Source organism: Argiope bruennichi, chromosome 7, assembly GCF_947563725.1.
Source record: "Argiope bruennichi chromosome 7, qqArgBrue1.1, whole genome shotgun sequence".
Classification (NCBI taxonomy): Eukaryota; Metazoa; Arthropoda; class Arachnida; order Araneae; family Araneidae; genus Argiope; species Argiope bruennichi.
In genome coordinates this window covers 80,318,903-80,340,323 of record NC_079157.1, presented here as the reverse complement: position 1 = coordinate 80,340,323, position 21,421 = coordinate 80,318,903, and the positions used below count along the sequence as shown (strand labels likewise).

At 30.4% G+C, this 21,421-nt stretch overlaps 1 protein-coding gene across 1 annotated transcript in view; it reads right to left on the bottom strand.

The window, feature by feature from the left end:
- LOC129974994 (fibrillin-2-like) overlaps nt 1–21,421 on the bottom strand; it is a 124,278-nt gene that overhangs the window by 53,565 nt on the left and 49,292 nt on the right. Inside the window, exons 19-24 of the mRNA XM_056087843.1 lie at nt 18,858–18,956; nt 17,578–17,691; nt 14,405–14,653; nt 8,359–8,589; nt 5,479–5,709; nt 14–136 (exon numbers count right to left, since the gene is read on the bottom strand). Coding sequence (XP_055943818.1) covers nt 14–136; nt 5,479–5,709; nt 8,359–8,589; nt 14,405–14,653; nt 17,578–17,691; nt 18,858–18,956 — 1,047 coding nt within the window. The remainder of the gene's footprint in view (nt 1–13; nt 137–5,478; nt 5,710–8,358; nt 8,590–14,404; nt 14,654–17,577; nt 17,692–18,857; nt 18,957–21,421) is intronic.

The window sequence follows — 21,421 nt, the reverse complement described above, 5'->3', positions numbered from 1 at the left end:
ATATACAACTTACGACTGCAAGTCCTCTTTGTGTAATCGTAATACTTATCGGCATCCGTGCATTTGCAGGTTCCAACTCCATCTTTGTACTCACATGTGCTGACTTGTGTGTTGCATCCATCTTGACACCATTTGGCTATTTGAAAAGGAAATTATAAAAATGCATATAAAACATTTTTAAAGTAAACCTTTATTAGTGCATTATAAATAGATCTGATTTTTTTTTTTTTTTTTTTTACATATACATAAAAGCAAAAATTAACCCATTTTCACACAACATGCAAGAAATCCATCTTAATACGTTTGAAATTTTTGCAAGTAATTTGTTAAGCAATACTGTTTAAGTGTTCTTTCTTATTTTGTAATTTGAAGCTAATGTCATTTTAGATAGTTATGAGAGCTCCACTCCACGTAATACAAGCATACAAGATATATATATATATATATATATATATATATATATATATATATATATATATATATATATACAGTAGACTCCCAATTATCCGCGGGGCGGGTTATCCGCAGAGCGGGTTATCCAGGGGAGCGGATTATCCGCGCCTGACGCACTAAGATTTTTTTTTTTTTTTTTTTTTTGCTTCCAAGCAAAGAGAAAATGTTTCCAAAGCAAGAAGCAAACACAAATGACACTGATTTCTTCAAAAAGGTGTAGTTTTACAGTTATGCTTTTGTAATTACATAATACATTACAGTATTAAAACAGTACATATGTATTGATTTTTCTGTGCATCCTTGACGCCTCTCGTAAGTACAAAGTACTTTTCTCTTTTCATTAACAAAATGCATTTTAGGTTAGTGTAGAGTGATATACTAAAATATTAAGCGTTAGTTAAACCTTTCCTGCTCTTTATTTTACGTTTTATTGTACATAAAACTATTTTTCAAATTTGGAATCCACGGTTTGTTGTTTCGAAGTTGGAATCCGCAAAGTTTTGTTATCCGCGGATAATCGGGAGTGTACTGTATATAGGTAAACGCAGAATCTGGCCGAATTTGTTAATTGTAATTTAGCAATCAGTCGCACGTTCGATTGTTTACATGCTGGCAAAAAGTTTCAGACAATACAATTTCTATTTTTTGTGGGGGAGGGGGGTTGAGGAATATAGGCCTTTACTGCTCCGCATCACTCAACCTGTATTTTAAAAAAAACGCTATTTTTTGGAGTTGAATAAGACAGAATAACGAGTTTAAGCCAAGCAGTTTCGCTTATAAACCGAAAGTGTCAAAACCGAGACGTTAGTGCGATTGAAACTGTAGAATCATAAGAAAATCCAATTGGAATGAACAAAATGGAGGTTGACATGACTATGGAACGAAATTTCAGTCGCCAACTTTGCGATTATTTCGATGTTTATTAATATTATAACACCCAATTCTGATGAAATATATCTTACCAAAACAATGAAAGAGAAGTTAATTAATTTTGTTCTATTTCTAAACATCTTAGAATGATATATCTTTGCAATTCTAGCATTTAGAAATATATCTCACTGAAACTAGAAAATTTTAATTTTAGAAAGTGTATTTGATTTTCAGTAATTGATGAAAAATTAAAGTTATTAATTCATGAGATTTAAATGAATTAACTCTACTTTTAGAAATGAATGTTTTTATCATTTCTTATTTTCAGGAGAAATGCATATCTAAATGGCGATAGAGCAATGCGAGTGGGATAATGTAGTGGTATTTGGGGTTTGGTGAGCACAGGAAAAAGAAATGGTTTGATGCTTTAGTATTGTACATTGCCATAATAAAAAAAAGTAGTTAAACATTATAACACAAAACAGAATGAACAGAAGAGTAAAGATGCCGATAAAATTTAATGTATGATCAGATTATCTGGAGATATTTCACTTTTAAGTATAAAAAATAATGACAAGCCTAGCATTTTTAAGACAACAGCATTTTTTTCTTTTAACCAAATCAGATTAAAAATATTTTTTAATAAATTTTTTCATAGAATTGCACGAAATTGCAATGTTTCTGAAAATAGTGAATTTGCATTTCATTTAAGTAGCCCTTTTCGCAAATGAGTATAATAGCATTTCATTTTACTAGTCATCTTTTAGAACACCCTGCTTTCGACAGTTTTAGGAAAAATTTCAAATAAAGTTACAGTTCTAAAATAGACAATTTAATGGGAAAATATTAATTTATTTTACTCTTTTTTTAATTTTTTTTCAAAATTTTTTTTATTTGAATTATGATGAAAGAGAAAACTTTCTTTAAATTGCAATAAGAAGTCTTCGTTTTTGTTAAAAAAGTCAACATGATAAAATAAATTCTCATTCAAAAAAACTATCACCAGAAGATTGAATAATTTTCTTAATTCCGCTAACTGTGCTATAGAACAAGCAAAGAAATCAAAATTCTACAAATAAAAAATAAAAATTGAAAAGATCACTGAAAAAATAAGCAGTCTATTCTTTCTGCATGAGAACATAACTCAATTTCTTTATGGAATGTTTTATATAGGGTTTAATAGGGTGAATTTTTAGGCTATAAGGTATTCACTTCTGTAAAATATAGGATATAATATATGAGGTATTAAATGCTCTATAAGAATTATAATTCATCACAATTTTAAGGAATATCAAACTTTTGCTTTGTATTATAGTTATAAATAAGAATATTTCAAATTATCTCATTTTTTATTATTGTGCTTATTCACTATTATATGGAACTCCTTTGGCAAAATTTACACTTTATTTATAAATTCATCAATGATGGTTATAGTTAAAAATAAACTTGACAATTGAAAAAAAAATTATAATTTTAAAGGGGAATAAAAATTGACCAAATAACTGTCTCTGAAATTAAACTTTGAAAATTTCAAAATTTCATACAGGGGAAAAAACCCCCATGAAGACTGTCCCATGTAACGTGTAAAAAAAATCAATCTTCTGATCTACAAGTGATTTTAGTTTTAAATAATCTGCAGATTTTCAGTGTTATTTTTTTATTTCTCAATTTGCTTTATTGCACAGGCTCGATAAACATTACCGATGGATTTCGCAGGTCTCTTTTCTATTAAAGCATAAAAAACACATGATAATCCTTACTTTAATCAAAATTACATTACTTTCTTTCAATATAATATCACTAGCAAAGTTATATATATTTTGCCAGATCTCAGGAAGCCGTAGAATTCGTCTGAGAAAATGTTTATTGATGTCTGTGATGAAGCACGTACTACTCGCCTCATAGACGGCACGTCAGGAAGTCAGATGCCTCGCAGAATTTTTTTTTTGTTAATTAGGAAAAAAGGCGTAGTATTAAAGTTTCATGTTGGATGAGTTCAGAGGATGTTCCAAAATTTCCCAAGTTTACCGCTGCTAACGATCTTGTGCAATACGCCAACGAACACTGGCATGCAACGTGATGGGGAGATTATCTCACAATAAACGTAGACGTTTGAGTCTAATTGTTAGATATGCTATACAAATCAGTAATAGTTTGCTGGGATGTCAATGTGATATTGAAGAATGGATGGTCGACCTATGTGGTGTCAATCCGACTTGCATTAAAAACTTTTACCCACCTTGCAACCATTCTAACGCATTCTCGTCACCGGCTTCAGATACTCCTTAATAACATTGCAATACATTTTTATCACGGGCAGCCTCGATTTTAATCCACAACTTCAGATTACTTTTTGTAAACTAAATTTAGAGCAGTAGAAACGACACTGCTTACTTGAACGACACTGCTTACGATTACGGATTGACGGTTTTATGCACTCTACGCATCGACAATAGCATCACTTGACTGCCCCGATATCCTGTTTGCACATGTCTGATGTTTTGAGACTTAATGTTATGTTATGTTAATTATGTTGCTAATACTTATAACCCTCGTATATTCTACAGGGTGTCCCAAAAAATGTATACACATTTTAGCAGCTGATAACTAAGTTATTTCTTCTTTCTTTACAAACTGAACACATTGAACCGAGTTCCCCCCCCCCGAACAGACTTGAATTTGAAGAAAGGAAATTTATTCTAAAATGCTATTGGAAGTATGAAAATGCAGTAGAAGTGCAAAGACAATTTAAGAGGGAGTTTAAAATAGAACCACCTACACGAGTTACCATCACTCGAATTAGAGATTTGTTTGAAGCTGATAGAACTGTTCAGGACGTCCATAAACCTGCAACAGTTGTTCAATTGAGGGCAACCATTGAACATGAATGTACGAATATCCCAAGGGAATTGTTCCATCATGTGTGCTATTCCATCGCTTCGCGTTGTCAGCAGTGTCTGGAGCAGAACGGACATCAGTTTGAGAACATGCGATAACAAGACAATAGAATGATATTTGTAGAATCTTTTACATGTGGAAAATTATTCGAATTATAATAAACCCCAAATTTACAATTATTTGAAGTGTGTATACATTTTTTGGGACACCCTGTATTATTCAGAAGAATAGTTTTCTTTTTTTAAGTGCAATTATAATTAATTAAGACATTTTATTTTATTAGGTAAAATAAAAGTAGAGTTGAAGAAAGGGAGACCTCAGTAAACCAGATGGGTCATTAAACGAATATTTTCCGAGTTTGATGCAATTATAAGAGGCGTTCATTCTCGCCGTATGAAAATAGTTTATATCTGAACTGCTAGATATACATACCAATCAGTTGAAAATATGCTTGCCATGACCGGAGGAATTATATTTTATGTCATTTAAGTCAATAAAAGTACAATTTAAAATTACGATATTAAATTTTTATACAACCCACAATTTTCTTTTAGTAAAATTTAATTCAATATTTTTCTTACTCTAATATTTTTGAATAAAAAAAAATCTTCTGTGACCAATATTAATCGGGCTATGAAGCTCTGAGTTCTGTCATTTTAAACAATCAAGAATCCTTCTAAGAAGCGCCATGTAGTGATTAGCGTATCTTTCTATCTCTGAAAGAGTGTGAAGTCGTCTAAAATAGTGATATACCGAATTTCAATACTCGGTTAGTTTAACTCATAGTAGTGTACAGCATTTTTTGCTTTAAATGCTTAATGTGACTAAAATATAATTGAAAGAGCATAACATTGCATAAAGGTTTGAACATAATAATTATTTCTGAAGTGCACTTATTAGCACAACAATATAAAATATAACTCTTAACGTCATTAAGAGCAATTTTACGATTGGAAATATATGTCTACCATGATTAAAGTGCATATCCAAGGAATATAAAGTTGTTTAGTAATTAAATAATATATATAAGAAATTTGAATGTATAATAATCAAACCTTCCCTTATATCCAACAAATTGGTAATTTTTTATTCTTTCAACACAAAAGGAGTTATTGTGTAAATTCGATATGAAATAATGATTTCTTTTCCTCCCTTATTATTTTCCTTCGAAAAAATTCCATAATTTTCGCATACCTAAATAAAAATATAGGTTTGAAAACAATTTCAGAAAATGTATAAAATGAAAATTCTACTTACATTTACATTTTCCGTCATTATAATAGTAACTATCATCAAGACATCTGCAAGTTGGCCCCAATTTGTTGATATCATATTCGCACTTAGCATTAATCTCTGTACAGTTCAGAGTCTCACATCCTATAATATTTTGGCATTTGTCTCCAAAAGTATTTTTTTTGCATTCGCAGACCTTTGTTTGGGGATCGCATTTACCTTGGTTTTGACAATCAGTGTCGGCACTACATTTTTCTGAATAATAATAAACAATTTTATTTTAGATAAGCATATATAATGACAAATTTCATTGTTCATAGACTTTATTTAACAAATGAATTTTATTATATTTTCTCTAATTATAATCAGTCATGATTTATAAATTGACTCAACTGGGATTTTCAATTTATCTGACAAGTTAAAATTAAAACGAAATAGCGAAGACAGACGTATAGGCATTACTCAAAATGGCGAGGCTATTATAATAAAAAATAGCATTGAAGGCTGCGATAAGTATCCTATTGAAAAAAAATTGGTGCCTTGGCTAACAGTTTTTTTTGCCAAAATGTTTGGCTGACATTGTGCCTCTTATGCATAAGATGATATTTATGATTATCATCTTATGCAAACAAAGTAACTATCTACATCATAGCGCAATTAAAAATGTAGGTGTCCAAATAATCTCTTCAAATTTTGCGTTGTCTTTTGCGGAAAAATTTTACAATTTTTATTTTCTTATATATAGTATCGTCAAATAATTCGAACTCCAGATTTTGATCTCCATATTTTAAACCTCCCTGATTTCGGAATATATATATATATATATATATATATATATATATATATATATATATATATATATATATATATATATATATATATATATATATATATATATATATTTGAAAATGTCCATAGGTCTGTCTGTGACAAAGATAACTTACAAACTTTTTGAGCCAGACAGTTGAAATTTGGTATACGGTCTTTACATCACATTTTCAAATTTCTTTCAAATTTTGAGTAAAGTCTGTTCTGAAGAAGTACGTTTGTCCGTCTATTAATTAACACGATAGTTACAAAACTAAGAGATCTAAATAGATAAAATTCGGTACACATATTTAACATCTACAGTGTAAACACATGTCACATTTTGAGACAAATCTAACTATGTATGTTGGTCGGCATTATCAGAAACATGTAAACACGGTAATTCAAAAGCGCAATAGCTTAAATGCGTGGTGGTCAAAATTAAAACAGCCCCTACTCTGAGCTGTCTATACAACTAACTTCTTAGAGTAAAGGCTTCCGAATTATTAAAGATAACTATTTAAGACCTGGGGAAAAGTATTATAGGGAAATTCCCAGTTGTTCGTTCACTATACTTATATTCAAAATAATAGCTAAAACTAAAGAATCAGTCTCGTAACTAGTTATCGCACTAAATTCTCTGATTTTTATTTCGCATGAAAGTTAATGATATCTAAATACGCTATTAACAGTCTCTTATCAACTCCATTTTTGATGCAAATCGCAAAAACATTACTTTACTCCTCATTCTTTATGAATAAATATCAAGAGTTCATTAGCTTAAACCACCGCACCAATTTTTATTTTATATGAAAGAGACCACTAAATACGCTATCAAGTACCCCCCTTTTTGCTCAGATTTTCTAAATATATTGCAAAATAAAGGAACGGAAACAACTGGGTCTATTTTATCAATTTAAGTTTGCAATTAATTTCGCCGCTTTGCAAGTATGCCTAACTACTCAGAATGTTCTATCATTATTAATTACACATTCGCAATTTTAACTGGCCTATTTTTTTATTAAACGTTTTCATCAAAATTGGTCGACATAACAAGACTAATAATGTTAATATGATCGCCGAAGGCTGCAAGAATGAACAAAATTAATCTATTCATGTCAATGAAATTTGAAGAAGTGTATCTAATCTCAAGAAAAAGAGCCTGGCAGAGCCTAATTGGTAGGGCGTTGGACGCGTATTCCTCAGGTTGTGAGTTCGAACTCCGCCGGCCGAAGACTGTCCGTGTGTGTGGTGACTGGCGCACGCAAAAAAACTCCCGTGGTCACAAAGTCATCCATGTCGAGAACAATACCCCTGGGTGTACTGGTTCAGAGGTGATCGTTCTCTGATCTAAATTATGGTTAAAATCTGTTCTAAATTACGATCTGTGAATGAAATGCATGAAGGAAGTCTACCCCGTAAAAAGGGTTGTGACGTGTAAATAGCTAAGTAGTACTCTTGGCCCTAGTTAGTGCTACTGAAGAAACAAGAGACGTTCACTCGGCTTAAATCGCTACCAGGTAACTGGCGGCGGGCTTGTAAAGTGCCTTAAGTCGCAACAGCAATACATTTCAAAGTGACGAAATAATTAGGCGAAGAATGTTAGCGAAACTGCTCCATTAGTTAAAGTCATGGGAGGTTTTATTTCTGTAATATTTCTCAAATGAATGGAAAGGAGGTAGATAACTATTAATTATGTATCTTGAAATGATGGGCTTCATATGAAACTAAAAATTTTCTAATCGATTCAGAGGATGGAATTGGAGTATTCTATCACAGATTTCTCCCAAAGACAATGCGCCATAAAGCGGTATTTTTTCGATTTTTTCTCAGAAATGGAAAATAGAAAAGGGCAGGCGATCCGTGCTGATATAGATAGAAGCGATGACCTTTCATTTGAAATAAAAATTGATAAAATCAAACCATTATCTGATGTTGGACGATTTTTTTCATTAGTTTTGTCCAAATAATTTACACATTACACGCATTTTTTTTTAAATTTTCATCCTAAAAATTTTAAAGAGTGTTACTTCATTGCATAGATTGAGATTTGAGACATATATCATAAACATCTATAACAACCAAACAAATACTTACCCACACATTTTTGATCTTTAAGCACAAATGTGTATTTTTGATCTTCGCATACACAAAATGTATTTGGATTCTCAGAAGAATTATACCGGCAAATTGCTGACTTTTCTTCACATTTCAAATCTTTACAGCCAGTAATTTCACTGCAGTCATCTCCTTTAGTTCCCTGTTTGCATTGACACAATTCGTTTATACACTGACCTTCATTCGCGCATGTATCTGATGAACATTTCTCTGCAAAAAAAAAAAAAAAACCTTATGAATATAAATAATTTTTAACTTTTCAGATTTTTAGATTACTTTTGTAGACGACCATTGTTACACCTCTCCTAACATCAAACTTCTATAGCAATGGAATTGGTTCCAGCTGTAGTGAAGTGGCGATTATGCGTTATGCGATGAAGCTGCTTATCGACGTCAATGTTAAATGTTAAGTCAGTCATCCTTTTGTGAAAATGGTGTGATATAGAGTGAAAGTCAATTACAAGGTGAAGCTGATTATGCCAATGTAAAATGTTGAGTCAATGATCCTTTTGTGAAATGGCATGACATAGAGTGAAAGTCAATTACAAGGTGAAGCTGATTATGTCAATGTAAAATGTTGAGTCAATGATCCTTTTGTGAAATGGCATGACATAGAGTGAAAGTCAATTACACGATGAAGCTACTTATCGAAGTCAATGTAAAATGTTGAGTCAGTCATCCTATTGTGAAAATGGTGTGAGATAGAGTGAAAGTCAATTATAAGGTTGTAGGGTATCATCATCATAGTACAGAAATACATCTTGAGGACATTAATGCCAAGCACAGAATATTGAAACGCACATTATTGGTTTGTTCGGGATTTCTAATCATCTTGTGCATATTAATGCCCAATACAGAGCAAATGAAACGCACATCATTGTTTTGTATCGGGATATCTGATAATCCGATGTCACGAAACATGAAAGGAAGAAAAAAAATGTTACTTTTTGGTACTTCCGGCTCTTGGTAAATGCTTAGAGAAACTTTTTGTTAACAGGATATGCTGGTATCTGCGCCGTGGATCTTGTGATCAGTATGGTTTTACCCCTCAAAAAAGTACTGAAGACGCTCTAGTTTTGTTCTAACATTGTTCAGAGAGGTAAAAAGAAGCATTTACACTCAATCTTGGTTTCTCTTGATATAAAAGATGCTTTTGACAATGCATGGTGGCCTTGCATTCTGAATCTCCTTAAAAAAGCGGATATTCCGATTAACATTTTTTCACTTGTTGCTGACTTTTTAAATGACAGAATGGCCAAAATGCAACTGGGTTCAACTTCAACAATCCGTCGTCTTGAAAGGGGTGGCCCTCAGGGATCAGTATCTGGACCTATTTTTTGGAATATGATTATCAATGATCTCCTATCTAAACTTAAAAATCTGGCCTGCTGTGACATCATAGCTTTTGCTGATGACATCCTAATTTGTTTCCAAGGTAGCGATCTTCCGGCGACTTTCCTACACGCACAGGAAACTTTGAACCTCGCTGCTGAATGGTCAAAAGGTTTTAAATTAGAATTTAATTCTGAAAAAACCAGAGTCATGGCTATTGAAAAACGAAACGTTTGCTATGATGCATTTCAGCTTTATCTCGACGGAGCTCCCTTTATTATGGTAAAGCAAATAAAATATCTTGGGGTTCTTCTTGATAGTAAATTTTTGTGGAAGCAACACTTAATTTACGTATCAGAGAAATGTTACAAATTGCAGCGTGGATTAAATCGGATTGCACGCAACACGTTTGGTATTAATTCCAACGTACATTCGCTCATTTATAAACAAGGAATCGAACCCTTCATAATGTATGGTTCTAGAGTTTGGGGTGCAGCTCTTAAAAGGAAGGGGAATTCTAAATATCTGCGACGCATACAAAGAAGGATACTTTTGCGGGTCATACGCGGATATCGTACCATAAGTTACGAGTCTGTTTATGCAATTTCTGGCTTCCCTCCAATTGATATTGTTATTCTTCATAATATTGCCTATAAGGAAAATCTCTCTGCTTCTTACATCTCTAATTATGATTATATTCTGTCTCCATCTTTTCTCCCTCATCCCTCAGAGAGAACCGCTATCAATATTATTCAATTTAGTGATAAAACCAAGGATGTTTTTCCTGCTATTTGCTATACTGATGGCAGTAAAATTGATGGTAGAGTTGGTTTCGCATTTGTTGTTTTCAGGGGTGGTATTGAATCCGAGCACTTTCAATTCAGAATTCGTGATGAATGCACAGTTTTTGTAGCTGAACTCTTATGCTTAAACTTCGTCAACAAATGGATCGCTGAACAAAATAGTGTAATCTCAGACTATCTTATTTGTACCGATTCTCTATCATCCTTGGATTCTCTGATGTGTATTTCTTCGTCTAACAACATAATCGTTGAAATCCAAAAGCAAATTAAAAGCCTGAAAGATAAAAATATCTCAATAGTTTTTGCATTTGTTCGTGGACACACGGGTATTTATGGAAATGAGCGGGCTGATTGGCTTGCAAAAGCTGCTACTAAGCGCAAAATCGACATTGACGTTAATATTCCTAAATCCTTTTACAAGAAGATTACGAGAGAAAAAATGGTGGAGTCTTAGAATCAAGAATATCTCCTATCAAATAAAGGGAGTTTAACAAAGAAATTTTTTCCATCCATTAATAAGAGACTGTCATGCCATCATTTTTATACTAATAACAAAATAACCCAATTTCTAACTGGTCATGGTAACTTTAAAAGTTATTTGTACAAATTTAATTTGTTTCCGTCATCTTCCTGCGATTGTAATATTGGTGGGGAGGAAAATGTTGAACATGTGCTCCTTCTATGTTCCAAGTTTGTCAAAGAAAGACAGATCCTAAGACTGGCTCTTAAGCACATGAATATAAATTGGCCTACAGAGTTTCACCAACTTATTTCCACTAGAAGTGCTTTTAAAAATTTCTGTAAATTTATTGTTGACATCTGTAATCCTTCATAACTGTTAAATTTTCTTCTTTTCTTTTTGTAATGTGTTACATACTTACTTCTGTAAGCCCCGTGTGATACTTTGTGGTGCATGGGGTTTTTATAAATGTTCAATAAAAAAAAAAGAAAAAATAGAAAGCCCACTTGTATTTTTTCTTGAAAAAAATACACAACGGCGACTTTATTGGTTTATGTTGTTGAGCTGGTGTTGTCAAAACAGGATTCTCTTAGTTTGAACATAGATATATTACCGTATAAGAAGGTGTCGGGAGGATTATAAAATTTTAATACCGGTTTTTCGCATTTAAGTAAAATACCATTAACCTGAAATAAAAACTTTCAGATTTGAGGCAATAAGTTTAAAAATAACCATAAAATGAGCCATAGAACGTGATGATAGCTTAATTAGATCAGAAGAAAATTTTTAAAATACCATTTAAGGAAAGCATTTTTTATTTTATTTTTACTTTAGTGAAATGGAATTCCATTTAGGTACGTGTTGTGCAGAAGAGAATAAATGGCAAAACTTTCAGGTAAATATATTATTTATTTAATTTTTTTCTGAAAAATTTAATTTTGTTAAAAAATTAAATTTTTGAAATTTTGTAGAAAAAAACTATAAATTGATGGTTTAAAAATGACAATAATGTTCCTCTTTCAGTCAGAGTCCGGGAATCGAAAAAAAAATAATCTAAAAGTGTTATTTTATGTTTTCAAAACATATCATAATTGTCGATTTTCAAAAAATGTGGTGGAATTTAAATTTGGATTTGTTGATTTAAATGGGCATTGCAACAGTTCATGAGCAATTAAAAAAAGCTTGTTTTCTTTATTTTAATATGTGTTGACATGTAACACTGTAGTCACAAATAAACAATGTGAGTTTTGAGCATTCTGTTCATAACATTAATGTCCACGAGGTGTCCTTTTGTATTAATTCGATATTTTTTATTTTAACATTTTTTCCTATATTTAACCACTTTTAGATAGAAGCACAACCTTCACATTTTGCCAACAGGTGTCACTACAATCATTCTCATCGAAAAGCACATACTCTTTTTGTTATACATAAACAACATATTTATCCTCAAGCTGCAATCATTCTGAAGAAGGAGGGAGTAAAGGAGACAGTGAATATACTTAAAGACTATTTCGAATATTAGAAGAAAAAATTTAGGAAAATTCATGATTCTCAAACGATGGCATGAACGCAATTTGAATGCGAATGCCAGAACAACATGAAAGAAAGATTATATTATAAAGAGAGGATTAACATGAAAACGAATTTTTTTATTACAGATTCAGACCCCCGGGGGGTGTACCTAGGGATGGCCCTTAGAAACTCAACCACAGTTCCCACCAGTTTTGCTGTTGCAGCGTTCCAATCATTCACTATCATTCATCCGTGTGCCTTCAGGTGGGTCGCAGAGTCAGTGATATGACTATTACCGAATCAAAAGGCATTAATTGGATAGTATAATTTATAATTCAAACTATAAGATGAAATCACAACTAGTAAACTGATATGTTAGGTAGAATTGCATATTTATCAGAATAAACGCGTACAGATGTTTAAATTCTCATTTTCCATTCCGTTCCAAATTGTAGCTTGTCAATAGATAGTTAAGATCCTGAATGTAAAATTTCGTACTAAATACCTTCAAACTATTCTATTTTTCTCGTTCTTTTCGTCAGTTGCAGAATAATCCGTTTTATAAAAGGCAAACTAAAAAAAACAATAAACTTTAGTTAAGGACAAAAAAAAAAAAAAAAATCTGATTTCATTTCCAACTCTCTTTACTTTGACAGAAACTTGTTATGTTCTCTCGCTCAGTATTTACTGGTGCTTAAATTTGCCCTAAACTTTTGAAACTTTTGTACTTCGATATATATCGCTCCCCTTCTCTTCAATAATTCTTCAAAAAAAAAACATCTTTGAATATTACTGGAAGTGATCAAGACTGATGAAAAATGTTCATAAATAAACAAAAATATCATTATTTAATATAGAAAGATAAAATGTATTTTGCAAATGTTATCAACGTAGATGCTAAGTTGAAGTAGTGTAATTTTAATGAGACTGTTTCATATAATTCGAAAGCCACATTTAACTTTCCATAAAAAAGAAAGAAACAGAAATATTAAACAATGAAATCATATGGTAATGTTAATAAATATTACTAAATGAAATTAAAATTGTATTATTTGGTTTTAGATTTCAAGTATGCAACTTTTAATAAGTAAAAATATTTTGTATTATTTTTAATATAATACAAACTATTACAGATAATTTATAAGATGTTATTAAATTTATAGTCTGGAATTTGAACAACTGTCCTGGCGCAGTAAGAACTGATTTAGAAATATTATAATGAATCCTGTATGGAAGGTATTACGAAAGAATTGGAGTTTAAAAAAGCATCTAATTCAGAACAACTGTTTAATAGTTTGTAGCAAAGTTATGCTTATACATATAAAACATTTTTATAGGAGCAAGCCAATTCAGCATTACAATTATTGCTATCAGAATTGCCAAGACAGTAAAGTAGCTAAAAATTAAAAAAAAACAAAAAAACTTTAGGACATCAGATGTTACATTGAATCCTGTAATGGTGAATACTTAGATCAGAATTTAACTTATAAAATGCCATCTTTGAGAATGTCCTAAAAGTTTCGCCATGTATATTCTATGGATATAGGATATCCATGGCGAATTCAGTAAAAATGCTGATGCTATAGTACTGAAATGCATCATGTTGACTTGTTGCTAATGGATTTCCAAAAATCCACAGGCTCTTATTATGCATAATGATTACAGCATCTTTTGGAAATGTAATTTTCTCCGTGAAAAATGGAATTAAAAAAAATTTTTTACCCTGTGCAACAACTTGTTTCTTTGTTGCTTTTTTGTTCCTCATCTTCTTACAATTTATAGAACAATATTGTTCTGAATAATGTTGCATTTCTACAAACGGCTTTGCAAATTCCCAAAAACTATTCAAAAGAAACTCCAGTAAAGTTGGCATTTGAAAGGCAAATAAATAAAGGAGCAGAAAGAATTTACTTACTTTTACAAATCTGGTTCGTTAAATCGCTTTTATCAAGTTTTTTCTCGTCAGGACACACGCATATGACTGTGGTACCATTTAATTTGCAGTCACCACCAGACGATCTGCAGTTTTTGAATATTCCGGTCTCACATTCATGGATGGTTTCACATTTGTCTCCCTCTAATCCACTTGGACAATTACAGAATTTTTTTCCGTTCAGCTCTTCGCACTTGCCTCCATTACATTCGTTATCAGTTTCGCAAGTTTCTTAAAAAAGAAAAGTACTTGAGTCAGAAAATCAGAATTTATTGTTAAATGAGTTTAGTTACATTGATGTTCTGTTTTAAAGCAACACTAGGACTATTTTGGAACGGACCTCGTAATTTTGAACCGTGGTCAGATTAAGGGGGGCGATACCTGAGTTGTCACTCCCCTCTCCAAGTTTACACGCCACACCAGCGGGAGGACGTTTGGCCCCGACTGATTTAGCGTGCATCAGGCCCGCTTACACGACATATCTACGGTGGAATCGGGGCTCGAGCCTAAAACCCTCCGGTTCCAAGGCCGAGGCCTTACTACCAGGTTGCTGCGGCCCCTATTGTTAAATGAGAAACAACAGCAATAAAAATTATCCATTTTTTCTTTAAAGCTGAGCTTCAATTTTTTTTCTTTATATACAATCTTCTCTTTAAATTCAGTTATATCTCCCATTCTTATTTAAAATAATTCGTCGCTATTCCTAAACTAAAGGATAAAAAGGGAACCTCGATTTAAAATAATTATCTTGCAAGTTTTAATAAAATATGTTAAATACAAATGAAATTTATAGTCAGGAAACTTCCACAAACATCGTGTGCAGTTGATTTTTCCACCTCATTGTATTCATTTTCCACCTCATTATTTCATTGCGGGAGTTATTTCGCACCATGCTGTTGTTCAAATAGTTAAAAGTAAATAAATTTATTTTATCAGCAAGAATGGATAAAAGCACTAGATTAATAATTGGTTATTGCCTGCATATCATCTTAAATTATAACTTTACCATTGCACATTGACTTCTTATTGCTTATAAATTCCACAACTTTTCATCCAGTTTAAAAATCGAACACTTTTCAAAATAACGGTATTTTTTTTGTGACAAATTTTGGATTTTGAATGAATAAAAAATAAACAGTTCTCGCATTTCTAATAAAAATGCTATTAAATTCATCTTTATTACGAATTTTTCATAATTCATTATTTTATCATTCGATAATTACCCACAGAAATGGGCAAGACTAATCACGATAAAATCTTGCCTATCAATCAGAAAAATCATCACTTGAATTTTAAGAATGCAGTTTTATTTTATTGCTAAATTGCTGGGTATACTGTAGTCGAATATGCGATACATTCTTGAAAATAAAAGTACAAAACTATTCATTTTCACACATTTCTGAAATATTCGGATAATGTAGATTTGTAAATGCTGAAAAGAATATCTGTTTAAAACTGGGAATTCTCGAATTGGCTCTTAGCACTTCAACGGGAGAGACGAAGTTAGATGAAGCTAAATGAAACAAGTGAGCATTTAGACAAATATGGATTTTATAATAGTAAGTAAAGTTATTCTTAATAAATCAATTTCTTAAAAATCGTTCCATTATCTTAAATAGGAAGGATTTGTTTCAAGTTGAATGAAATATTAAGGGCTTAAGGCATAATTACACTATTATTTCTTGCAGACAGATCCATATTGGAATATATATATATATATATATATAATGATAGTTCTTAACATAAATTAAATCATAATTAATTTCCTAATTTTCAACTTTATTTCACCCATATTAACTTCATTTTAAAATACTGTCTTATTTCCTGATCCAATTCCACCTTCGTTTATTTAATTAATCCTATAAGAGCTCTGTAAAACTGCTGAAATCAGTAGGTTCTCACGCTCCGAGCGAAGGGATAAAAATCTTTAATGCTCAGCACATTCTTTTAAAGATACCTAGATTTCCCTATCTTAAATAGACACGCGCCAAAGAAATCCATATCAAAATCTCAATGTAAAAATCATTGAAGGGAAAATTTCGCTCTCTTATTTGCTCTTCTGCTCTTGCGTCGCAATGTAGACTGGCGTTTTTCTTACCACTCATTCTTGTACATAAATTATGCCTCCCGGGATGGAATAAATCGCTGTAAATTTCAAAAGTGTTTTCTTTTCGATCACGCACTGCTAAAAAATACGTTTATATATACATATTTATGATTCCACCTATTTGTAATAGATACCAGTGGTAGTATTTCTTCTCTTCATTGTAAGAATAGTAGTGCTCCTCAAGATTCATTGGTTCTTTTCTCATTATTTTAAATATATATTTGATTATTGGCGTGTTTTTCGAATTCTTGATGCATTCTTTGTGAGACTTTGATGGGGCACTAAACTATAAAACAAATTCACAATAAATCGTCATCTACGAATTAGATTGATTAATAAATTGATCAACCATCTTTATTGTTATTTTTACATTCTAATGTTTATAGATTGGCATACAGCCTATGAATTATGACATGCATGATGAAACAAATCGTTCAAAATCACAATGTACTAGAAAGTTATACCTAGAGTGACCAAATTTAAAAATTAATCATTACTTGGATAGTAAAAGCTAAAAAAGAAGAGAATTATTAAAATAGCATTTACAATTTTAATTAATTATTCAATATTTTATCTGGTTTCTCAATAGGTTCAGAGCATGCTATTGTACAGAAAAATTTTTCATTTAATTTGAAAATTAGAAAAATAAGTGATTCAAAAAGTATCAGTTTTATATCCGAACAGTTTATTTTTAATTTTAATAAATTTTATAAATAGTTTTAAGTGTGCTTTACAGTTATTTTTTTTCGTAATTTTAATATCTTTATTTATAATAACACGCGTTAGGATTATATTAAATATATTTTTGTATGAACCTTAATGCTGTCTTATAATTACAAATAATTTGTAAGAATAAAATGAATTTAAATCAACCTATCATTAAATGCGACAATGTTTTAGGCTACTGGTTTCAATATTTTTTATAAAAGTTGTAGATCATTTTCATCATTAAACCTAATGTAGGAATGAATATTGTTTAAAATTTTCTAAATCAGTTATGACAATTTTAAAATCATAGAAAAAAATGAAAATGTGATTTTATACGTACCAACACATATATCTTTAGTTCCTATGCGTTTTGCCTCAAAACCAAAGATACAATTGCATGTTTTCTCCCCTTTCTCACTAAAACTGCAATCTCCATTCTTGCCACAATCACATTCTACAAAGAAAGGAGTTTAAATTTTTATAAAGCTCTTTAAATTTTAAACCGGGTGCCGATTTAAAGTATGGATCCTTAACTAATTTACGAACTACTATATACAGGCATAGCATATTGCCCAGTGGAAAAATGTTTAGGTGAGTTAAAGAATTATTTCCCCCTTGTTTAAGTCTTTTATCATAATGAGGAAAAACTACAAAACATAATGTTTTTCCTCAGTTGAATAAAATAATCGTGATGGTTAAACATATTGAAAAGATGTGGGCTGAAAAAGGAGCTAGTGGGTAATTCTAGACAATAATGAAACAAACTAAATAAAACTCTTTATGGTAGCTATTTACTTCATAGTATGGAAAACTGTACCTGATGAGAAAAATTTAGTAAACTTTCCTAACTATCATAAGACATTATTTTTTCAAGCAGTGATATATTTGCACACTTTAATTCATATATTTATCTACGCTTATTTCAAAAAGATATTGCATCCAAAAATTAGCATACACATAACATTAAAGCATCCCAAACTTCATTTTTGAAATTGAAAATATAACCTTAACTATAGCAAATAATAGAGTACGAAACCATTAGAATAGATAGCAGTAGTAAGAAAAATTATTATTTCCACTAGTTTTGCAATTATAATCGAGATTACAGAGCACAAAACACATTTCTGCGATTGAATAGCGCTCATTGATTCTTTAGGAATTTGTATAGGTATGGAACAATTTTATTTTAATTTAAAAAAAAAAAAACAAGAACACGCTTAAATAAAAGCATTCAAAAGCAATTTAAAATATTTCTTTCAAATATAAATCTATATTTGACGCATTCGTATTTAAAATCTATTTAAAATTAATTGTACTAAGCAAATGGGTGGTCAAAAAAATAAAAATTAAAATGACTAAAAGTGATATTTATCAATAATCATATTTGTGTTTTGTTTAATAAAAGAGTACGGTTATGATGTATTTTAGAGACAAATAAATTTCGGGGAAACTATTTTTTAAACATTCGTATTTTCTATAATCTAGTCAAATAGAAGAATGTTTTCTATTGATATCGATATGCCAGCAATATGAGAAAAAAAATAATCTTAGGACTACTAAATGGAATTTTATCTTAATGCAGTGAAATGAATTTTATGAAAATACAAGTTATTAAAATACCTTTGCATTTTTTTTCATGTTCCAAATAGCCTTTTTTGCAATTGCAAACGGGTTTATCTTCTACGAAAGTGCAATTTCCTCCAGGTCCGCAATCACATGCTACAAGATTCAGAAAATGAACCTTAATAATAATTAATAAAACTCCAATAGAGAGAAAATAATGTAATTATTTATTTATTTTCACCTGTTCAATGAAGAGAAAAACTTTTATAGTGCATTGAATTACATATACCTTTTATAATATTGCTATTATATATTAAGCCAATATTTTCTTAAGTTAATTACTTGTAAATTAAAATTCATCATAAACTATTTCCTATACATTCTATGGATTAGAAAAGTAATTTAGATGGCGCTGATTTATTTTTATGTAGTTTAATTCTTATCAATGAAAGCGGAAAAACTAATACATTCAGGATTTTCTGCTGACTGAAATAAAATATTAAAATTCTGCCATTTTAAAAAACAAAGAGAGGGAAAAAAGAATGTAGTTAAATTATCTTTTTAATATCCTATGCCACCTATGCTATTATGAAGTCAATAATCCCAACAAATTTAAATAACATGGTCCTGTTCCATCAGGACCCAATCACATTCATGCAAATTTCGAATAAATGCTTCTTAATACTTAATGAAAATCCAATCATCACATATGAAAATAGCTATTTATTTATTTTTATCCGTGATATATATATTATTATTTTAATTACATATTTATTATTATATTTGTTTTATTATTTTTCTAATATGTATTAGCATATATTTTGTTACGTCCCTTAAAAAATATTTTTTTTTGTTTAAATTAAAGCAATAGATGGGAGAAAGAATTATTTTTACGCTGTTTGAGTCTCTCAAGGTAGTGTGAAAAAATTACAAAATAGAAACTATAATTCTCGGTTGACTCTCTAACATTTTGAAAAAATGGTGCAGAAAAGAGGGACCAAAGGTTAGTTACCTTTACATCGCACTTTTCTTCCCTGAGATCAAGAACGAAACTGAAAAACTTTAATAAACAAATGACAAAATGAAGGAATTTAAATAAATGAGGTCGTTACTTAGTTAATTGAAAAGTCAGCTATACCTAAGGCGAAAAAATTTGTAAAATGTCCAAATTATTTTGAAACAGGCATTTTCCTTCAGAAATAAGAAATCTATTTGATTTTAATTTTTATAATTTTTTAGATATCCACATTAGAGAAATATTTCTTCCAAAATTTAGGGCAAACAAAGCTCTAAAACTCGCTGTACCTGACTTTTGAAATTGGAAAAAGAATAATATAGCTGCAGTAATTATACTATTTTTATCTTTATCATTTCGTTAGGGGCTACAGGCCAACTTTTTACATTCCTGCAATAGATTCGACATTTTTCATTCCTTAAGAGATTTCAGCACATATGGACACATATTTTTTAAACATCTTTAAAAAAAGAACTTCAAACAAGTATAAAAATTTGTCTTAATAAATATATTTCCCAAGAACTTACTAACATGTATTTCGGTAATTTCTTTCTAAAATCTTTATAAAATTTTTAATACTGAACAGATATATAGCAATGGAAATAAAATTCAAAATGATTTGAAAAAAATAATTATTAATCAACAGATTTTGCATTTGTTTATATCAAAATTGTTTTGATTTTGTTTGAAAAAAGGATCATTAATGTGAATTTCAATAAACATTTTTTCTTTTACAACAACATAAAATTAAAATTCGAGTATCTCAGGATGGAAGCAAGAAAACTGTTTATTGGATATTGTCATTCATCCATGATACGGAAATGGAACACGGAAATATTTATTTATTAATGTCGAAATGTCTGCAACATGTAAAGAAATCTGACAGTTTCCTTAATACAGTATTATCAAAACGCAGTGATGTCTAATTTATTGGGAAAGATATTGTTAAAATACCTTCGCATTTGTTTTTGGGTAGTAAAAAACCAGGTTTGCAGGTGCAAAAAGGATTATCTTCTTTAAAAGGACAGCCATCTTCTTCCAGGACAGCAATCACATGATAGAAGACTCAGAAAATGATTCTTAACAATAATTAATAAAACCCCAATAGAGGTATAATAATATACTTATTTATTTATTTTAACTTGTGATATGTAGAGAAATATTTTATTGTGTATTAAACTATGCTAGTATATTGCTATTAAATATTAAGCAATATTTTCATGGATTCCTTTCATTTAAATTTTATATTTACACCATCAACTACATAATATACTTTTTATGGATTAGAAAAATAATTTAGGTGATTGAGAAATATTTTTACGTTTTTTTGTATTCTATATTGGTAAAGCGGAAAAATTACTAAATAAAAATTTTTATACACATTTGAATAAAATATCAACTCTTTGTATTTTGAAAGCACACTAAGAAAAAAAAAAAGGAATATCTTTTTATTGTCTTTCCAACATTCTATGCCGCCTTAAGACATTAAACCCAACATTTCTAAATAAAATAATAATAATCATAACTAAAATTTAAATAAAAGGAAAAAAATCCGCATGCCCAGTACTTAGCTAATTTCACAGTAAATTGCTCCCCCGAGTTGAAA